General features: G+C 41.7%; 1 protein-coding gene across 18 annotated transcripts in view; it reads left to right on the plus strand.

Annotated features, from left to right (window-relative positions):
- The window catches only part of LOC131684446 (voltage-dependent calcium channel type A subunit alpha-1), a 481660-nt gene that overhangs the window by 375855 nt on the left and 84614 nt on the right, over nt 1-21191 (plus strand). For 13 of the 18 annotated variants that reach the window (XR_009304654.1, XM_058967322.1, XM_058967325.1 and 10 more), the window contains 6 exons: nt 1914-2096; nt 2786-2877; nt 11486-11636; nt 20151-20278; nt 20364-20566; nt 20643-20851. Coding sequence is in view for 17 of the 18 variants with exons in the window: in XM_058967322.1 (XP_058823305.1) it covers nt 1914-2096; nt 2786-2877; nt 11486-11636; nt 20151-20278; nt 20364-20566; nt 20643-20851 (966 nt within the window). In the remaining variant the exon portion in view is untranslated. Of the gene's footprint in view, nt 1-1913; nt 2097-2785; nt 2878-9328; nt 9421-11485; nt 11637-20150; nt 20279-20363; nt 20567-20642; nt 20852-21191 lie in introns of all 18 variants that reach the window. The other 5 variants (XM_058967337.1, XM_058967320.1, XM_058967329.1 and 2 more) reach the window with 1 other exon arrangement.

The raw sequence follows: 21191 nt of genomic DNA on the forward strand, positions 1-21191 counted from the left end.
TAGAACCTGTCAGCATGGTTTCTATCCTGGCCGTTCGGTGAGCTTTACGTCATTTTGTATGGATAATATGTGCAAAAAACTTCAAGTGGATGCGATATATACTGATTTGAAATCCGCCTTTGACAAAGTGAATCACGATATCCTGATTGCCAAACTGAAAAAAGCTTGGCTGCACGACTAGGTTTTGTGAGTGGCTTCGATCGTATCTCGTTCATCGTCCAGTTGCTGTTAGTATTAGCACTGCTCAGTCTGATTGCTTTTCAAACAGCTCTGGAGTTCCTCAAGGTAGTACACTCGGACCGCTGCTATTTTCGCTATTTATTAATGACGTGGCTAGTATTTTAAAACCTGGTGGCAAACTATTTTTCGCTGACGATGTTAAACTATATTACGTAATTCGTGATCAGTCCGATTGCCTGGTACTGCAAGCCGTTCTGGATACTCTTAACGACTGGTGTGTGCGGAATATGATGGTTTAGTGCATTCCCAAATGCAGTGTCATCAGCTTTCATCGAACTAGGAACACCATCCCTTTTGAATATAATATTTCTGGAAATCAGCTACAACGTGTTGACTACATCAAAGACCTTGGAGTAATACTGGATTATAAGCTAACTTACCATCGTCACTTCTCTGCTACAATCGACAAGGCCAATCGACAACTGGGATTCATGTTTAAGATATCCTTCGAATTTCGTGATCCTTTGTGTTTTAAAGCTCTTTACTGTTCATTAGTGCGTTCGATGCTAGAATTTGGAAATGTCGTTTGGAATCCTTACCATGCTGTTTGGATCAGTAGGATCGAAGGCGTTCAGAGACGGTTTGTCAGATACGCTCTGCGTTTCTTGCCATGGAGTGATCCGCAAAACCTGCCGCCGCATGAAGACCGCTGTTGTTTGTTAGGCTTGCACACCCTTGCTGAAAGGAGAATGGCAGTCTTTGTGGCCAAAATACTGCTGGATGAATACGACGTACCTGACCTACTAGCGCAAATGCCTTTCTATGCGCCATCTTGTACTCTTCGCCAAAGAGTGATGCTTGTTCCTGAAATGAGACCAACTGACTATGCTGCCAACAGTCCTGTCATTGCAATGGTTCGAAGGTTCAACGAAGTTCTCCGAATTGTTTGATTTTAACCTCACCGCATCTGTATTTAGAAGACGAATCACACTAGTTTTAGGAAATTTCATTGAGACATATGTTAGATGAATAAAAAAAATTACAAATACAAAATACAAGTCGTCGGTGGCTAACTGAGGCTCTAGGGGGAATGTGGGTGGAAGCAATGCAAAAGTCTGCCTTTGATTTTGGTTTGGCGAGCGACAACGGTCGATTCGATTGGAAGAATGTCACTTTTTGATCCCCAAAAGTACTCCTCCATAAGAGTCTTCTCGATCCAAAAGAATAATATTGAAATCGTTAAAGTTGAGATCTATTTCTGAAGTAATTTTTTTCTAATTTGTATGTGAATAGGGAAAGTTATTATAAAGTATTAATCATAAGGTATTTTAAGGGTCCGAACGGCAGTCAGTCGAAGATGTACGAATAAATTTAAAAAAATTGTTTTTTAGAATGGGCAACTGCCTCCATCTTCGATGGAAGCACTTCATAATCAATTCCATCGCAGCGAATCTTTTCAAGATATTTTCAAAAACTCTATACATTCTGAATTTGGTAAAATAATTTAAAAATAACTCCGAAACAAATTGGGTAAACTATGTAAACTGTTCCTAGGCACCTGCACTACTCTTAGCAGCATGTCGATGATCAAACATTAATATGTCGAACAGTCGGTTTTTACGTAATAAATCATTCTTATTAGTAAACAACAAAAGCTACATTATAAAACAATCATACTAATCACTGTATTTTCTTTTCTTGCTTTCTCACACCCCGCATTCTTCGAAACACAGGAAAACTCATTCAACGTTGGATTTTTAAGACTGTTTCGTGCTGCACGATTAATCAAACTACTCCGACAAGGTTATACAATACGAATATTACTTTGGACATTTGTTCAATCATTCAAAGCACTGCCATATGTCTGTTTGCTGATTGCCATGCTATTTTTTATCTACGCAATTATTGGCATGCAGGTATTTTTCATTATCTTAGTACAAGTTTCATTCCTTCCCGGTTCCCTCAATGATTCCCGTTTGCGTCTATCGCAACAAGTGAAAAATAACCAAAAAAAACCTCGTCCAGAATTTTCAGTTTTTTCCCGTTCGTAGTTCGAATCTCCAAAATGAATTGGTTTCAACATCGTTGATTTACGTTCCTCGAATTTTTTGTTCGTTAGATTATAAGTTTTCTAAAGCGTCAAAATTTCAATAAAGGGTCATAGAATAGATCGATTCTGCAAAAGAAAAACGATGCCATTTGCCACTCACTTTTGCTACTCATCCAGTTGTAATGCTTTTTCTCAAACTTAAAATGATAATCTCTCACAAGCATGACAACGTTGAGTTTACGATACGTTATTTTTGGATACTTCAAACATAAAAATATCATGTCATTAGCAGTTTTCTTTCGTTAGAATATCCAAAGTTGCCACTCCCCTTTCCGATATTTGCTTTAAGAATTCGATACTCTAACCGAAACAAGTGCGCCTTTTTCAACTTAGTTTCCTGTTAACAAGAAATTCTCTACCTTTTTTGTTTCTTTTTCCATAGAATAGATGAATTTAACTTTTCCATTTCTTTTTGCAATCACTCATATGAAAATCAACCGAAAATAAAATTTTTACAAAAAAAAAATAAAAACCAAACACGCATCGCAATAAAAGATTTTCGGAAATATGAAGTTCGATCCGGATACCGCCTTAAACCGTCATAATAATTTTCAGACATTTTTCGGAGGGCTAATGCTGCTTTTTCGGTAATGATCTACATTCATTGTACCTGTTATACTAAACGTAGTACCTTTCCGCCAGGCAAGCAACTGTCCATGATTCCTAGATACTACTAACAAATGCATATAATAGCCTACTAGTGTACACCCCCACTCAACACTTACCACAGTGACAGACTGCTTCCCCCGAAAGTGTACATTCGTTCCAAGTATTTAAAACAGTATCTGTGTTTGCTTGTGCGCCCTCCCCCCTATTTATCCGCCCCGTCATCCTTCCGGGGTTTTGTGTAATTGTTTGTGTAATTCGGATAAATTTGCTCGTCGGTGTGTAAATAACAGCATTGCTATGTTGCTCCCTACAGGTGCGTGTATTGAAAAAAGTACAAAGTTTTCACCAGCTAAATGTTTCATGTTCGATCGTAGTGATGGTCATTGGTTTGGGTGTACAAATGTTTTAAATTCTTTTGTAAATTGATTCTAACTAAACAAGCTTTGCACAACATTCTCTGCGTTATGTTGTAAGTTGATTTTGTGAGTTTGGTAAAGAGCGATTTTGGATCTCTTCATCCGTCGCGCCAAAGTAAACATTTTGGTCTCAGGATTTTATATTCACGATTTTTTTATTTATATACTAAGAAATACCAACTATGAATTTGGAACCATTATATGTATAGTGTGGTAACGACATCGTACGCTACGTTGATGTTGCATTTCACGGGTATGTTACCATGGACAAGTGAATTTCGTTTTCGATTCACCGGTCGAAAATTCTTAAGCTGTTTAGAAAATCCATAGTGAACATTTTTTGTTGCGTGTGCCCTGCCGCCTCGTGTGTGTACAGCTTTATTTTGATCAATTTCATCGTTCTCTCGCCGGCGGCACATGAGGTTGACTGATTTAGCGTTTTCGTTATGTAACCTTTCCACTGTGGGTGACAAGATGACGAATTCCAGCTAGGAACACCGAAATAGACAGGTCATGACTTGGAGATCTGCTAAATATTCGCACTGCTAGTAGTTCATATGCCCGAAATGGTGCGTGACTTGTACATTTCTGATTTAGAAAGACGTAGATATGCTAATACGTGAAGAATGCTGAAGTTAATCGGACGGTAGAGTTTGTTCAAGGTGGAATGGCAAGCGGACTGATTACAATAGAAATTCAGTTTCGAGAGGGTCATTGTAATTCACTATACTTCATGTGCTTCCAAGAAAATTTCAATAGCCTAATGTTTGGCTAACGTAAAACTTGGTGAAAATTCAGACAATATTGAGGTAGTCAATTAACTTACACAGTCCAAGACGTCAGTAGGACTCCGTCATCAGCAGGGTTCTCGATTCTAGGAACATGCTTCCAGTAAGTGCGATCAGTGTATAGTGGTCCAGAATGTAAATTTGTGCAGGAATTTTAACTTTTTGTAAAACTAAATAACTTATTATATGTTTAAGAAAATTGTTGTCGTACTTCGCTAGGCCCTTTTTTCTAAAAAAAACAGGAGCTTGAGTGGTTCTAATTTTATAAAAAAAATTAAACTTTTTAAAGGTTTGCGTCTTCAATGAAGTTGTTGAACAACATATTTTAGACAAATTTATTGAAGACATCTATCAGTTCAGCTTCATTATAGCTTTAATACATTCCATTGTATGAGAAATCGAAATGCGGGCTTCAGGGTGTTCCAAAAAACAATTTTATTTAAATTTTTGTAGTATATATTTTACACAAAACACCCTAGGGCAGGGTGCAGAATTTGTTCATATAAACCAACTACTGAACTATTTTCGCTTCAAAGTTGTGGGAACTTATCCTTAAAAAATATAGCTTTTTCCAATATTATTCGCTTCAATTTGGGCACGTAATATAAAGACTTTATGTCATATTTCCCCAGTGTTCAAATGCGAATAACTTCCGTTGTACTGATTGAAATCACTATATTTTTTCAGTATCTGATCGGAAATATGTACACGTAAATTTTATTTCATTCCGTAAACTCTACTACTACTATAAATGACGAAAATAATGAATTTTGGGAAAATAGTAATTATCTGCGCTGATTGGTCCTTGTAATTCGATCAAACAGCGAGCGTTGCAAGGACTGCCCCTTTGTCATCCAATGAACTGCGGCACACATATATGAATGGAACATAAGTAAAAATCGTCAGTGTGCTTTCTGACCTCGTAGTAGCTGTTACGTTTCGTGTCAGCTCGAGGCAATTCAATCCATGATTGCCGCCAAGCATCATTCCAATCATCCCGGGATTTGAAACATTTTCTCTATAAAAAAAACTTAGGTTTTTCTTAGCGTTGTCGTCAAAAAATTGGTCTTGAACCAAATCCATTTGTCAAATATGTTCCTTATGAATTACCAATCAGACGTAGACGGTGGCAATTCAGCCTAGGAAACATTTTAGAAATATCATCGGTTTCTTATGGCTGTGATTTGGTAGATCCAAGAAAAATATGTAAATTATATATGTAAGTGTTTTTTCCGCGATATTTTAACCTGTACGCTCTTCTCTCGCTCGAGACATTCATATGCAACTATCTCTTCCCCTTCGATAACACACCACAGAAAAGACAGAAAGCTCTCTCTTTCGAAGCTAAATAAACGGATTTCAAGTGTGCGCTGGTGAAGAGGTAGTTGGGTACGAGAGACCCCGCTCTCTTGCTCTTTCATTTGAGTATTGCGTGCTCAGATAAATTCTCAGCGGCACGCGCTCCAGTGTGCACTGTGGTTGGTGTATTTACTGGAGCGCATATTGGAGTGTGCTCTTTAGTTAGTGTTTTTCTAGCAAGCGGCAGTGCGGGTGCAATTCTTGATAAACATGTGAAAAGGGCATAACGCAAATGAGAGCCGCTCTGTGTTTACTTTCTCTTTCGACTATTATTGTATCATCATAAAATTTTCCAACGTTGTTTCAAATTTTTTTGTTTTTTATTCCTCGGCTTTTCGGTCTTACAATTCAGAACGGGTATTGTATACTGCCCGACGTTTCGGCCACTGGTTTTGGCCTTTTTCAAGGGAAATTTGTAGAACGATAATATATTTCCCTTGAAAAAGGCCAAAACCAGTGGCCGAAACGTCGGGTAGTGTACAATATTCCTCGGCTTTTCGGTCTGAATTGAAAGACCGAAAAGCCAAGGAATAAAAAACAAAAGTAATAAACATTATCCGGTCGTATTTATATGCTTCAAAAATAAGGATGGCGAATGTTTCAATAAATATCGAAAGACCCTGATTTCGTCTTCCAGTAAACGAAAAGACGGTTTGGTGGGTTAAACTACGTACTGGCGATCGGTAGGCTATTGAAACTAAAATCGGTAAAAAAAAGTTTGGCCCTTTTCAAAAGACAGTCTAGATCATTTTTGGGGGTCCTTAAAATAGTCCACCCTATATTCTAGCAAATGTTCACACGTGAAACTCTCATCGTTGACCATGCCATCTATTTCTACTCTGTGATCTGGTAAACAGACATACTATTCTTATGTATAACGCCCGGAAGAAGCAATCTTATTTGCTTGCTTTGAGCTGGTTAATACGACCCTGATGTTGTCCGAGCGGACGTTTGAAAGCGGCGAAGCCGTCCGAAAAAGTCTTCAAAAATTTGTTGTAAATTCAAAGACTTAGTTCTGGGCCGAAAGAAGAACCAACGCACAGTGGATCCACTCCATACAAAAGCTGGACAAAACCTCAAAAGTAGTTTGAAATGTCTGAAAATATCATCTAAAGGTAATTTTGGTGCGCTGAACTCGATTTTGATTAAATTAGGACGCTAAAATGAAAATTAGACAGCCTAGGATGGTTCTAAAAGTTTTTTTTAAATTTCGCAAACGTGAATTATATTAACTTCTCAAAACAGATACTTCGTAAGTGAATATAAACATTTTGATTTCCTAGGGTAGTCCTTAGTAACGAGTTAGCTAGGGTGGTTCCAATTTATTGAAATCTGGTGAATAAAAAATGATGTAATTTTATACATTTGTTTGTAGATCTTCAGTCCAATCTGAATATCATCGTAGAAATAATCATCCCTTCATAGCTCTTTAAGAGATAATCCTCATGTACTAATTTATAAACGTATGCATTGAGAATAGTTGTAAAAGATAGCATATCTTAAAGTGTTTGATAGAATGCCTTAAATTTTTGTTTTATTGGTTTATTTATTTACAGTTATCGCCAAAGCTATTAAAAGATGACAGGTTAATTTGATTATGATGAAGATCTCAAATCATGCCGTACTATGCTCTATTCACAGTTGTTCATACGGTGCATACTGCAGCTTAGCCTCTCAATACTTTTCCATTGATTTTCAATTCCAATGATGATATGAATATCTCTCCTTGTGGGTACTGACTTGGCTTTTCATACGAAAATATCCTGAGCATACTTTGCACTGTATGTGTATGCTTTGAAATAGAAGCGTGAGCGTTTCTGTCTGAAACTCGCGTCAATTTGGAAGTGAATTATTTAGGGAGATTTTAAATTTGATTGTTGATTGTGATAGATTCAATGGGGAGTTTGCACTTGAAAATAAATGTTGCATTACTGGCCAATAACTAAAAATCGGGTAAAAAAGAACACTTCTCACACTCACGTGTTTACCTTTCATCGGCCACCAGTAAAGCTAACGACCAATACCTACCAAAGAGATAGGATTCATGGAAAGATATAATAATAGTTGCAGTTAGTTTGCCTCGTTGGCTTCTATATATTTGAATTTTTCTATATTGCAGATAACTGTGAAAATGTAGAAACACCAGTCATATTTACAAGACGGTTAAGGCATACTTATATTTGTATCAAGGAAATCGCCCCAAACCATCAATTTACAAGCAGCATTCAGAAAAAGAAATCCACCTGTGAATAATAATGCAAAACTTCATGAAATCAAGAAATACCATGCGTCTCCATGAAAAAACTAATTCCACAAGTGTCCAAATATCAACCTTCGGCGCAAGATGACACTATGATTTTTGAAAACTAGATAAAATTCTACGTCAGTTTTACTAAATGAGATCCTTTAACACGCTTTTACCGATAAAGAGATGACACTCTGAATGTAAATAAGTCCGCGGTGAACAACATAGTTATATTGATTTTATTGGTAACTTTTTAAATACTCATTATTTCTCAAATCGAAATACACCATTAAATTCCTGAGATGATTTTCTATTAGAAATGCCAATATGTGTTGTTAAATTATCATTGTAGTACCTATTAAAGCGAGATGAATTAGAATGAACAAAAACTTTTTGTCACTCAAATTCTTGCAGATTTTCAAGACCCTGTACGGTTCAAAAAATGTAGCACTTATATTTTTCAACCGATTGACTCAAAAATTTGGCGAATACAGCTTTTGGTAATGTACATTTAGGAAAAAATAAAAAAGGTATAAAAATCGACAATAAATTTTGGAGGTTTTGACCGGCCCGGCCCCACTGTGCAACGGTCCGGCTGAGAGCTCTGGGCTTCATTTAGATCAGAGTCTTCCAGCAGGGCTAGCCTGAATCCTGGGAGGCAAATGACATCGTGATCAGCAGCAGCTCAGACGGGGAAAGACAATAAGTGACTGATATTAGGTATATTTACAAAATATTGGGAGGTGAGAAAGAAGAACTGTCCCTATCTTTTATACTCTAATCGTGATTCTAAGGGTGTATCGATCCAGCCTAAAATCCAACGGATACTCAAAACACATACGGCACAAGCGAGACCGAAATAAATAATTACAAACGATAAAAGTGGTTAATTATTTTTGAAAAAAATTCAATCAAAAAAATGACATCTCATATTGTTGTTTACCAATTTTAAAATAGGGTATTGAATATTCTTAATTTAGGTTCGAGCATTTTCCAAAAAACAACAATGTTTCATTATGATATTGAATGTCCAATCAATGACCATCACCTACAACAGCAATCGTTCAATACAACGATCACGTACAACCATATAAGTAGAAATTCATTTATAAAGCGACCTAAAACCTTCATCCTCAGCATGTTGTAAATAAGTTCCACCAAATTTATTCGAAGTTCATATTTCAATAGCCTAGATTGTGTATATATTCGAGTTAAAGTAGTACTGTCGGTGCATTTTGCCGCCGATTCAACGAGAACTCCAGTAAATGACCCTATCGTAGATTTGCGAAAACACTGCCCGATTCAGCGACGAAGGCAACATAAAAACAACGCGCTTTTCATCCACTTTTCAGTTAAATATATTTGTTTTGATTACGATTTTTTTATTTTATTTCATTTTTCCGTTAAATAACCTCGTTTATGTACAACAAACCGATCTCCCTCCCTGCCATTTTTGCGGAATTCTGTAAGATTCGTCTTCAGAACTGCAAAAAGGGCAAACACCACAAGAGTCCAATACAGCCAAACGATCGAATCCAAAAACCAATAGAAACGCTAAATTTTGCCAACAAAATTCTATACCACTTTTCGCCGTGTATATGTGTGTACCGTACCGCCATAGGTGTTTGGAAATATTGAACTAGAGCCTGAATCAGCTATCACTAGACACAACAACTTCCGTTCCTTTGTCCAAGGACTGATGCTACTGTTCAGGTAGGTCCACACTTGATTGCTAACGAATCGAACCAACAAAAAAATCAATCAATCAACCACCACTTTGTTTGTCCGTCTGTCTGTCTGTCTCGCTGTCGATCTTTCGCTCTCTCGAATTTAAAATTTGTGTGAAAATTATGTCTGAATAATGATTGTTACTGTATTGTCAAATACCACATCGAACACCGAATACTGCATTTTAGACATCTTGACATTCAGTACTTCTCTATGTAACCATCCGGGTTTTGCATTTCGTTGAGATCGTTTGAATGCAGGAATAAAGAGATTCATAGTGAATAGAAACCAGGCGCTGTTGGATTGGAATGTTGTATTATTTTAAGTTTCCACATGGTCAGTTTTAAGAATGTCACTTAAAGTTGAATATCATACATATCACTGACTTTTTTGTTTCTATATATTATAACCACTTCCACTGAAGCAAGATTTAAAAGCCTTTTCTTTGATTTTTGATAATTTTTATTGAAATATGCTTGTAAAATAAATAAATATAAATTTAAAACGTCCCGCGCTTTCCATCTATTATTCAACTGCAAGGCGAAATACTAGCGAATGGAGAGTAATTTTCGGGTCGCCTTATAAAAAACCCAAAAAAATCACTGAACCATCTCTTTTTTCATGGAAATCATCATAAGAATTCGAATCTTTTAGTTTCTTTCTTGGTTACGCAATAATGAAGCATTAGGTAATCATACTATCATCGTTTGTATAAATTATGACACAGCTGATTCACATTTTCCTAGCTAAAATCATCCTCCAAACAGAGATAAGCTACCATTTTTGCTCATACATACCCAATCCAACAGCGTCGTTCAGCAGATAATAGATGTGTTCGATTTTTCTCTAGCAATTAATGCATAGTGTTAGATAGGATCAAATGCAACACATACACACATTTACCAACAACAGAAAATAGTTCGCCAACCGTAATGTTTGATTCATTTTTGAACTAGCTCTTTTTTACGATCAAATTTCACTCTCTAGAGACCGGTATCGAGTCAAAGCAAAACCATAGTATACACATTTTACAATAGAGACCGATAACCATAGAAACCGATGAGTAAATCTAGGACTCTTACAACCCGAACAGGTACTAGTAGCTGGGTATGACCTAGTTTCCACCCATCCATAGAGACTCCATAATCGAAGCCCGTCTTCGTTCAACTAGTGTGTAACCCACGAACAAACAAGAACTCAAACCACCGGGAGACAGTGCCCTACTAGAGGAGAACTGTACCTAGGAGTAAATGATTTGTTTAATTTTTCTCAATTAAATTCTTTAGTTCAAACTTTTGTTTTTTATTTTAATTCCTAGTCATTACATTAGCCTAGCCATACTTAATCACCGAAGGATTTCAACTTAGTCCCCGCACACATTCGAGAAGCACAACTCTTGCTCTGCATATGCTTACTGCTGCTTTGCAGGAACCAAACCTCACGCTAATTGAAATCCTTTTCCAAACAATGTACAGATTGCAATTGACTACTAGTTTGCATCCCTCGTTAAAAGTTAGATAATTGTCCTGTGTCATTTTTGGTTTTTAATTTTAGATTGAACAATTTAACCAGTTGCGATCATTTATAGAATTCGCTTCACTTGTTAGCATCTCGAAGTAGTTAATTGCTAGTTCTAGTTTGAATTGAAAACAAGTTTTGACCTTACAGATCCTAGATATACATAGTTGACTAGTTATGCATTGCGAATTTCACCTTAGCTGCGACATTGTTACGCGCCAGAAAGGACTCTTAGGTCGGTGGTGTATTTTAGTAAGTGTGATCCTTTCTGGCGCGAAGTCACTGACAAACAAACCATACGTCCCGCTTTGAAAATCCAGAAGGATAGACATTTGCATAAACAGACATACCTACTCACTCACACACAAATAAAAGCCCTTAATTTTAACACTGCTAAATATGCCTTAATTTCATTGACTAACTGCTTTAGATTTATTTGGAAACATTTCTAATGAATTTTGATTTGCTCCTGCTGAAATCTTCGAATGACGCTACTAACTGATGATAATGATGATGGGGATGCCGTCCATAGATGTGCAACAGGCGAGTCGTGGCCGAACATTATGCTGGCATGTCTCAAAGGGCGACCGTGTGACCCGAAAGCAGGCAAGAGCAATGAAACCTGCGGATCGACGATGGCCTACGCGTACTTCGTGTCGTTCATCTTCCTGTGTTCGTTTCTTGTAAGTATACTCCCTATTATAAATTAAAAAGAATAGATATGCTAACTATGATTAATTGAAATATTTCTGGAGTGGATGCACACACTACCAATGTCGGTTTCGAACGATACTATTTGAAAAAATGTAACCTACTGCATGACGAATCAAGCTGAAGCAATCATGTGAAAAAAATCGAACCTACAACCCTTGGGATTCCAGTCCAATGTACAGGCCCCTAGGATAAGTTATCCCTGGGATATGATGACGTCCCAGAAAGAGCAAATGATGTCATCATATGTTGTTGTATATTATCTTCGATGAAAAATAGTACATCGAACAGACTGAATAACTATAATCTAACTGTAAACTAACTATATTTAATTTGAATGATACATTGCTTATACTAAAATCAAAAAGATGCTATACCATGTTGAAGATCTGGCAGCAAACATCCAGTGGATTATTCTGGTCATATAGCGACCTTTCCGAAACGTTGAAACGTTCAAGCTTGATAAAGATGAAGAGTCGTTGCAGAAAAATTCGCCTATTTCGCAGCGCAGAGAGATGGATGAGAGCGCAACACCAAAAACGTGAAATTAATTCACTTGAGGCCAAACCATCGAATATATTACGAGGTTGCCTGGAGGAATTGGCCGTATGAATATTTCCCACAATCTGATAACAATTGAAATTAGGCATGGCTTACTATGATCGAACTAAAAAAAAATAACTTTTTATACTGTCCGCAAAGAAGGCCAAGGACAGAGGCGAGGCCTTGTGGTTAAAGACAGACAAGGACAAATATGCCGACGTCCTAAAGTCAGTGCGGGCGGCCGAAAGCCACTCGGGCAAGACGTGCTCAGCGTGAGACTCACCAATACAGGCGAAATGATTTTGGTGCTGAAACGAGGCGCACAGTCTAGTGCGGTATATAAGGCCTTGGCCAAAGAGGTCCTGGTTGAAGGCCCCCAGGTGAGGTCGTTAGGGGCGGAAATAACTCTCCAGTGTAAGCAACTGGACGAGTTCACGACCGCAGATGACCGCACTGCCGTCAAGGAACAATGTGGCGCAGTAATTGAGCGGGCCTCTGTACGCTTGAGAGCGGGGCCCTCCGGCACGCAAGTAGCCTACCGTGATAGGAAAGCTGAAGATCGGCTGGTCAGTATGTCCAGTTAGCATACCCCAGCCGCCTTCAGTGGATAGGTGCTATCGGTGCCTTGAGTCCGGCCATAAGTCGTACGAATGTAAGGGTACCGACAGGAGCAAACTATGTCGTCGCTGCGTCGAAGAGGGGCATAAGCGGGGCTGCACTAAGGCGCATAAATGCCTTATCTGCACCGCTAAGAAGCAAGCCCGTAACCATGCTATGGGTGGAGCTTCGTGTCCCTTCTGTGAGGCAAATAAGAAGAAGCCGTGAACGTCACACAGCTAAATCTTAACCATTGTGCAGTAGCCCAACAGCTGTTGTGGCAGTCGGTCTCGGAGTCGAGGACAGATGTCGCCCTCCTATCCGACACGTACAACATCCCTGCCGGCAACGGCCATTGGGTGTCGGACGGGTCTGGGATGGTGTCAATCTGTACAACGGGACGATTCCCGGTTCAAGAGGTAATACACTCCTCCGCCGAGGGTGTTGCGATTACCAAGATCAATGGTGTGTTCTATTGTAGCTGCTACGCTCCACCAAGGTGGCCCATAGAACAGTTCAACCAGATGATCGACAGGCTCTCCTCAGACCTAGTGGGCCGGAAACCGGTAATCATAGCGGTAGACTTTAACGCTTGGGCAGTAGAATGGGGCAGCCGCTGTACAAATAGCAGGGGCCAAGCGCTACTGGAGGCGCTTGCGAAACTCGACGCTGTGTTAGCCAATAATGGCTCCGCTAGCACATTCCGTAGAAACGGGGTGGAGGCAAGGATTGACGTAACATTTGCCAGCCCCGGTCCAGTTCCAGGCATGGAATGGAGGATAGAAGAGGGCTACACTTATAGTGATCATTTAGCAATTCGCTTTAGGATCGACTATGGTGTGCAGCATACGAGGGCATCTTCGACATCGAAGCTTTCACCGCGGCCCTGGGACTGCAGGCCAACACCGACAGTCTAAGCGGGGATGCGCTGGTAGTCGTTCTATCACGCGCGTGCGACGCCACTATGCCGAAGAAAACCCTACCAAGAAACGGCAGACGCCCGGTATACTGCTGGAGTGCCGAGATTGCAACTCTACGATCAGCCTGCCTCAGAGCTAGACATAGGATGCAAAGAGCCCGCACCGAGGATGCAAGAGAGAACCGCCGTGAAGTGTTTCGAGCTGCGAAATTGGCCCTTAACAAGGTCATTAAAAGCAGCAAGAGAGCGTGTTTTGACAACCTGTGTGAGAATGCCAACACGAATCCGTGGGGTGACGCCTACCGAATCGTGATGGCCAAGACCAAAGGGGGCTCTTCACCTCCAGAACGGTCTCCGGACCGGTTGCCGACGATTATCGAAGCACTCTTCCCGTCTCGAGCCACAAGCCCCTGGCCACCTGCACCACGAGACAGTGCGAACGCGGATAAAATGGTGGCTCCGGTGACGAATGAAGAACTCCACGTAAGTCCACGGAGGACGCTATCAACTCAGTGATAAAGACTGCCGAGATAGCGATCCAACGAAAAAGGCGAGGCATTCGATACTGTGCGTTAGTGACACTTAACGTGAAGAACGCATTCAACAGCGCAAGCTGGGATGCCATCGCACTCTCATTACACCGGCTTAGCCTACCGGTGAGTCTGTACCGGATCCTGAAAACTACTTCCAGAACCGCGTACTGCTATACGAGACCGATGCCGGTTAGAAAAGGGTTCCTACTACCGCCGGAGTTCCGCAGGGCTCGATCCCAAGCCCGGTGCTATGGAACCTCATGTATGACGGGATTCTGAGACTGAAGTTCCCTCCTGGGGTCAAGATCGTCGGCTTTGCCGACGACGTAACCTTGGAGGTCTATGGGGAGCCAATCCCTGAAGTAGAACTAACTGCAGAACACGCGATCAATACGGTGGAGGAATGGATGAGCGCGAGAGGCCTGGAACTCGTTCAGCATAAGACGGAGGTAGTTATCGTCAACAACCGAAAGTCAGCACAACATGCAGTTATCCATGTGGGAGAAGTCGTGATCACCTCACAGCGGAGTCTGAAATCTCTCGGAGTCATTATAGACGACAAGCTGACCTTCGGCAGCCATGTCGACTACACATGCAAGAGAGCATCGACTGCTGTTGCGGCATTATCGAGGATGATGTCCAACAGCTCAAAAGCGTGCGCCAGTAGACGTAGGCTACTGGCAGGCGTTGCCGTATCTATCCTCAGATATGGCCGCCCGTCATGGTCACGAGCACTGAGGGTAACCAGTTACCTATAGAAACTGGAGAGCACCTACCGCGTGATGTGCCTCAGAGTGATATCTGCTTACCGCACGGTATCACACGATGCATCCTGCGTGATAGCGAGCATGATGCCAGTCGGGCTGGTCATCCGGGAAGATGAGGAGTGCTTCGAGCTACGTGGAAATAGAGGAGCTTGAGAGCGCACCAGGGTGGCTTCGGTCGCCAGATAGCAGTGTGAGTGGGATAACTCCTCGGAAGGTAGGTGGACCCACCGGCTGATACCTAACATATCGAGATGGGTGGGCAGACCCCATGGGGAAGTTCACTTCCATCAGACACAATTCCTGTCAGGCCATGACTGCTTCCGACAGTACCTCCACAGGTTCGGCCACGCGGAGGCCCCCGCCTGCACTGACTGCCCAGGTGTAGACGAAACTGCCGAACACATACTGTTCGTATGTCCTCGGTTCGACGTCGAAAGAAGAGCAATGCTTGACGTCTGCAGCTGGGACACAACCCCTGATACCCTTATTAACCATGAATCGCAAACCGAAGAAACAAAGATGATTCGCAAAGATTTGTGACAAAATTAAGGTCTTAATTCAACAGCAAATTTTACCAATTCATTTCACACTTAACTCTAATTTTGCTGTACTGATAACCTTGTTTACAAACTGAATGTCGTACAAGCTGAACTTACGTAAATCTGTCGCCAACCTGTTTGGACACCTCAGTGCAAAATAAGTGTTCAAAGACAAGCCAATCTAGCATTTCTACTGAATTGAAGGTTGCTTATATTGGCAGGGTTAGACGCAGAGGTAGTGCGCCATAAAGTCCGGAATTCAATGGTGCACTCATAGTTCAGGAACAGCGTCATAACGACCCCGATTAAAATGTACTGGGATATTACGCGATTAAATTTCAAATCCCGGTTTGGAAAGTTTACCACGCCATGGATTGCTTTATGTTGTGTGCGAGGCGATTTCGTGATAACATTTTTGAAACTTTTCAAACTAGGCCTGAAGCCTTTAGACTCTGAGTTGATGAGATGCCTAAGTGACACAAATTTACATACAGTTCATGCAGTAAATTCAAATGACTAATAATTCAATTTTTTTTTTTTTTTTTACGTACGATCACCGTCGCCAATGGGATAATCATATGTTCTTTCTGGGATGTCACCATACCCAGGGATAGCATAAGGGTTAGTGCATTGGGCCGGAGTCTCAAAGGTTGCGAGTTCGAGTCTCGCCTCTGGGTGGGGAATTTTTTTCACATGATTGCTTAGTTTCACTCATCATTTCCGATCGTTTTTCCCCGTTGGATACCACCAGTCCTAAATTCAAATGCTTTTGAAGAATTCGCGAGAAAAATGTGCTACTCCGACAGTATTAAGCAGCAGCTAACTAATTAGCTCGCGGCTAATGAGTTCAATATTTCATTTAAATGGAACGTTCGATATATCGATTTAACTCCTAAGTTTACGGACTGGGACATCTGAGAAGAGGAATTGGGGGCGACGTATAAGGGCATTTTCCAACAAATGATTTTTCTAGTGGTATGGATACGGTCATTTATATGACAAACTCGCGCATAGTGGTGCATACAAAAAGCTTCATCCAATTTGAGATGCGTGTGTGCGTTTTTTATAGAGCAGAAAAAATCTTCAAAAAGACCTTGAACTCAGGGAACGAGGCTGGGCAGCCAACCTGACCCGCTACAACTACTACTCTTGCCGTCGAACCGATTCCAATATAACTATTTAATAGTTAGTTCCTTCAGCAGGATTAGAGCACCACTCCCCGACATACCACCAGTTTTCGACCATCCACACAAAGTGGCTATTTCTGTATGGCAGTATGAAAGCTAGCTATAAGTCTATAATTTGAGCTCTTCTCCTACGAAGACAATCTGGTCGGCAAGCTCCAGATTGTCTTATTTACTGAGCCTTTCGGTTCCCTTGTGACATTCAGCACCACAACTCCTTGAGCCCGGTGCCTTTCAGCACTGCAACCCTTTTAAGCCCTTTCGTTCCCTTCTCGTGCCTTTTATTAGGCACCACTTCCGTATTGAGCTATTCAGCTCCCGACTTGTTCGCGAAGTGCTAGGTTTATTCCCCGATGATAGACCTAGCCTACTCCGACGGAAAATTTCCCGGCAAGAGAGTTTCTCCTGAAACCGAGCCAACCAGCCGGGTGCCGAGGTCGGTCCTGCAGTTCCGGCATCCTGTTCGCTGGTGCCCGACGACCGAAGACTGGTGGTGTCTCGTGGCGATCTGCTCAGTCTAGTTCACGCCGCTGAATCTAGCTTACACCGATGGAGAGCTCCCCGGTGAAGGAAGTTCGCACCAATCAGAACGGTGACTTGGTAGGATCGGTGATTCAGGGTGGAACATGGCGTTCGGTACGCTGGCGCCCCGACGACTCATTCCCGGTGCTCTGTTGCATTCTACTTGAATGGACCTAGCCTACTCCGGCGTAGAGTTTCCCGGTAATGATTACTCTTCCGAACTTGTTGCTCGCTGTACATCACGCCATTTCGTTATAAGGTGGACATGATCTGCGTCATCAATCTGTAGACCGCGTTCCTCGTGTTTACGTTGCTTATTCTATATACGAAATTTTCCGAAATCTGCGTGTCGCTTCGAACCTCCCACATTTAAAGACCACGTGCTCTGGTATTTCCTCGACGTTCTCAAACTCCGGGCTCAACAGTGACATTGCTTACCCGAAGCAATGAAGATACTTCCTGAAGCAGCCATGACCCGACAGGGGCTCTGTCAGGTGGAAGTTAACATCCTCCTGCTCTCTATTGACCAACGCCGACAGGTTTGAGAAGAGCTGGAAGGTCGACCTTCCTTTCTCCGTATTGCCCCATTCGTGCTGCAACCTCATCATCGAACCAATTATTAACATCTTTCTCACGTTACTGGTGTTTCTACGATTGTAGCACACGATAACCTCGGCTAGCTCTTTCCAGGCAGGAACCCCGTATCGCAGTATCGATTACGAAACACTAGCTAGCAAACATCTCGTGCAGCTTCTCGGACTGCCGAAGTTTGGCATGATCCTCGCTGTTGCATTCGTTGTCTTCGTCGATTTTTCGCAGGCGTAGTCGACTGAACCGCTTCACAATAGCTGACCAACAACACCTCCGTCTTGTAGTGAGCAATCTGCAGCTCGACCCCGTTCATCCAGCTCTCGATCGCGTCTATTGTCTCCTTCTCCGACAGTTCAACTTTTTCAAGTGTCTCACTCGTCATCGTACATCCCGTTCCAAAGAGCCGAGGATGCAGCCCTGAGGAACACCCACAGTGACTCACATTGACTTATACCCTTCGTGCGTCTTGTACGGTAGCACTCTGCTCACATAGTAGCTCTTCAAGTTCTGGCATAGATGGCTGGCGCATTCTTCACATCTATCGTGAGCACATCGCAGTATCAATCTCCTCTTAACTTCTGTTTAGATGCCTTCTCGGTACTCTCGACCACTGTACGAATTCCCTTCACTGTCGATACTCCTTTGCGAAATCAGAACTACATCTCGAACAATTCGCGCTCACCCTCCATGCATTTCGTCAACCTGTTAAGGAAGATTCGTTCCAGGAGTTTTTCGAGTGTATCCAGCAGAAATATGGGCCTGTACGAGACCGGATCGCTCGGTGGCTTCCCTGGTTTCAGCAGTAACACCAGTTTCTGTACCTTCCACATTTCGGGAAAGTTACCTTAATCATAGACACTTCTGCAGAATCATTCTGAGCGTGTCCGGATATGCCAGGATCGCAGCTTGCAGCGCCATGTTTGGTGTTCCATCCGGACCGGCTTTCATTAATTTCAATCGCATCGACGCTTCTGTGGTCTCGTCATTAGACACTTACTGATCGCCCTTGTTAGCTTCTTCTTCTTCTTCTTTGCCGTACGGTATCGGTGGTCAGGTAGTTAGATCGTGCTTGTGGAAGAAACCCTCAATGATTATCTTCAGCTTACCCGCCCAGATTTCAGTTGGCGCCGACGGTCCTTCATTTTTGCCATCATGACTCGGTACGCGTCCCCTCAGCGGTTGGTGTCTAGTCTGTCTACTTGCGATCCTACTCTTTGAACTCGCCTTCTGCCTCCGAGACAAGCAGCACGTAACGTACTGTCATATTCCACCAGTAAGCTGTGGCGTGATCTACTGCGTGACCTCAGTTTTCGCGGCATTGTTTTGTGGCGTCACAGGCCATCACAATCCTTCTTATCAGATCAGTTGCATCAACGTTCTTGGTCTCGCTGATCGAGCGAAGTGCCTCAACCAAGAGGTCTCTGTTGGAGACTTTTGTCTTCTCTTTTCTCTTACCGGTGCTGCAACAGCGTTCCGTTGGCCGATCGCGGTAGCGGATCGCCTGGTAGTCGGTGATAGACTCTCTCCCGTCCCTCCGAAATGTGCTAACGAAACCTCTAACTTCGCTAGAGCTTCCTCACAGATACACCCTCTTGTGTGGGTTACTCTACTGCCCCACTCCACAGCCCAGGCATTGAAGTCACCACCAATGACTATGGAATTTTGGCCGATCAACTGCTCTGTTGATTACTCCAGCATTAGGCTAAACTAGTCCATTGTCCACCATAGAGGTGTGTAACAGCTGCATACGAAGACGCCCTTGATTTTAGCGATCACGAAGCCTTTGTATGAGCGTTATACCGCTTCTTGAATGGGAAACCTTCCCATAGCTTGTATCGCAGCCATTGTTGTTCTATCCGTCACCCAGTTGCCGGTATTAGCGGTGATTAACCAATTAAAATGAAAAATGGATTGAAAAATTTCTTACTCTCGTAATAAGCTTGATCTGGATTTTTTTGAAATATGTAAAGACTAAAATTAAAAATATTTGAGGTTAAATAAAGAACGTTGCGCTTCTTGAAAGGCTCTTTAATATAAGGACAGCTGGTAATCCTAATTATCCAACCGCAATGTAGCAAACTTTCACTCATACGGTAACAACCTGCACCTTAATCGAGTTTCTAAAAATTAAAAATAATACAATTAAAACTCTGGTTGAAATCGGAGGTTTCAAAACTGACACAAGGAAATCAACAGATTAAAATGTTCTTTCCAGTATATGCCTTCTGTGTGCGTGCACAAAACATTCGTTTTAAGTTTCATACTAAGGAATCCTATTGTCTTTCCTTCAGATGCTGAATCTGTTCGTCGCTGTCATCATGGACAACTTTGACTATCTGACACGTGATTCCAGTATTCTCGGTGCTCACCATCTTGACGAATTTGTACGGATATGGGCCGAATACGATCCAAATGCTACGTAAGTTGCGTTCCAGAAACCTTTAATCTCTTATTCATCTTCACCGTACAACACATTTCTCTTTCTGGCTCATTCATCTCCCCAGGGGTAAAATACTTTATACAGAAATGTATGATATGTTGAAAAACATGGATCCTCCTTTGGGATTTGGTAACAAATGTCCCAACCGACTCGCCTACAAGAAGCTCATCCGCATGAATATGCCACTGGACGCGGAGGGAAAGGTCGGCTTTACTACGACCCTCTTTGCGCTGATCCGGGAAAACCTCAACATCAAAATGAGAACTGGTAACTATGCGATGTCCTAAGATCCTCCTCCAGTATTCAGAACATACGTCTAACTTGACTGTTTCGTACATTGCAGCCGAAGAAATGGACCAAGCGGACCAAGAACTGCGAAACACGATCAGCCACATCTGGCCGCTGCAAGCTAGGAAGATGCTGGACCTGCTGGTCCCGCGGAAGGAAGAATTGAACAAAAGCAAACTGACGGTGGGGAAGATCTACGCCGGGCTGCTCATTCTGGAGTCCTGGCGGAACACCAAGTTCGGCCAGATTGAGTCGGACTTGCCGGTAAGTGTGAGACAGTTAGTCACCATCGTACTTTTACTTTTATTGGTATACAACATATATGAAGTTACAGTTTAGGCTAAGAAAATATTTTCAAAAGAAGAAAAATACCTAAATCAAAAAAAATCAATTCGAGCTCTACTGAAAAGAAGTGAGCATCTATGATTTTCCAAGAAAATTAAGTTAATTCTACCATTGGATCTTATCATTTGTTTCCCTAGAATAGTATTGATCAAAACCGTATGATTTGTATAAGTTCCATACACATTTTCATGTTCATGTTTGTTCAGTTGGATTGATTGTTTTGGTTCGTTGCCAGCAGTAACCGTGCCTTGAGGTTTAA

This window comes from Topomyia yanbarensis, chromosome 2, assembly GCF_030247195.1.
Source record: "Topomyia yanbarensis strain Yona2022 chromosome 2, ASM3024719v1, whole genome shotgun sequence".
NCBI classification, from domain to species: Eukaryota; Metazoa; Arthropoda; class Insecta; order Diptera; family Culicidae; genus Topomyia; species Topomyia yanbarensis.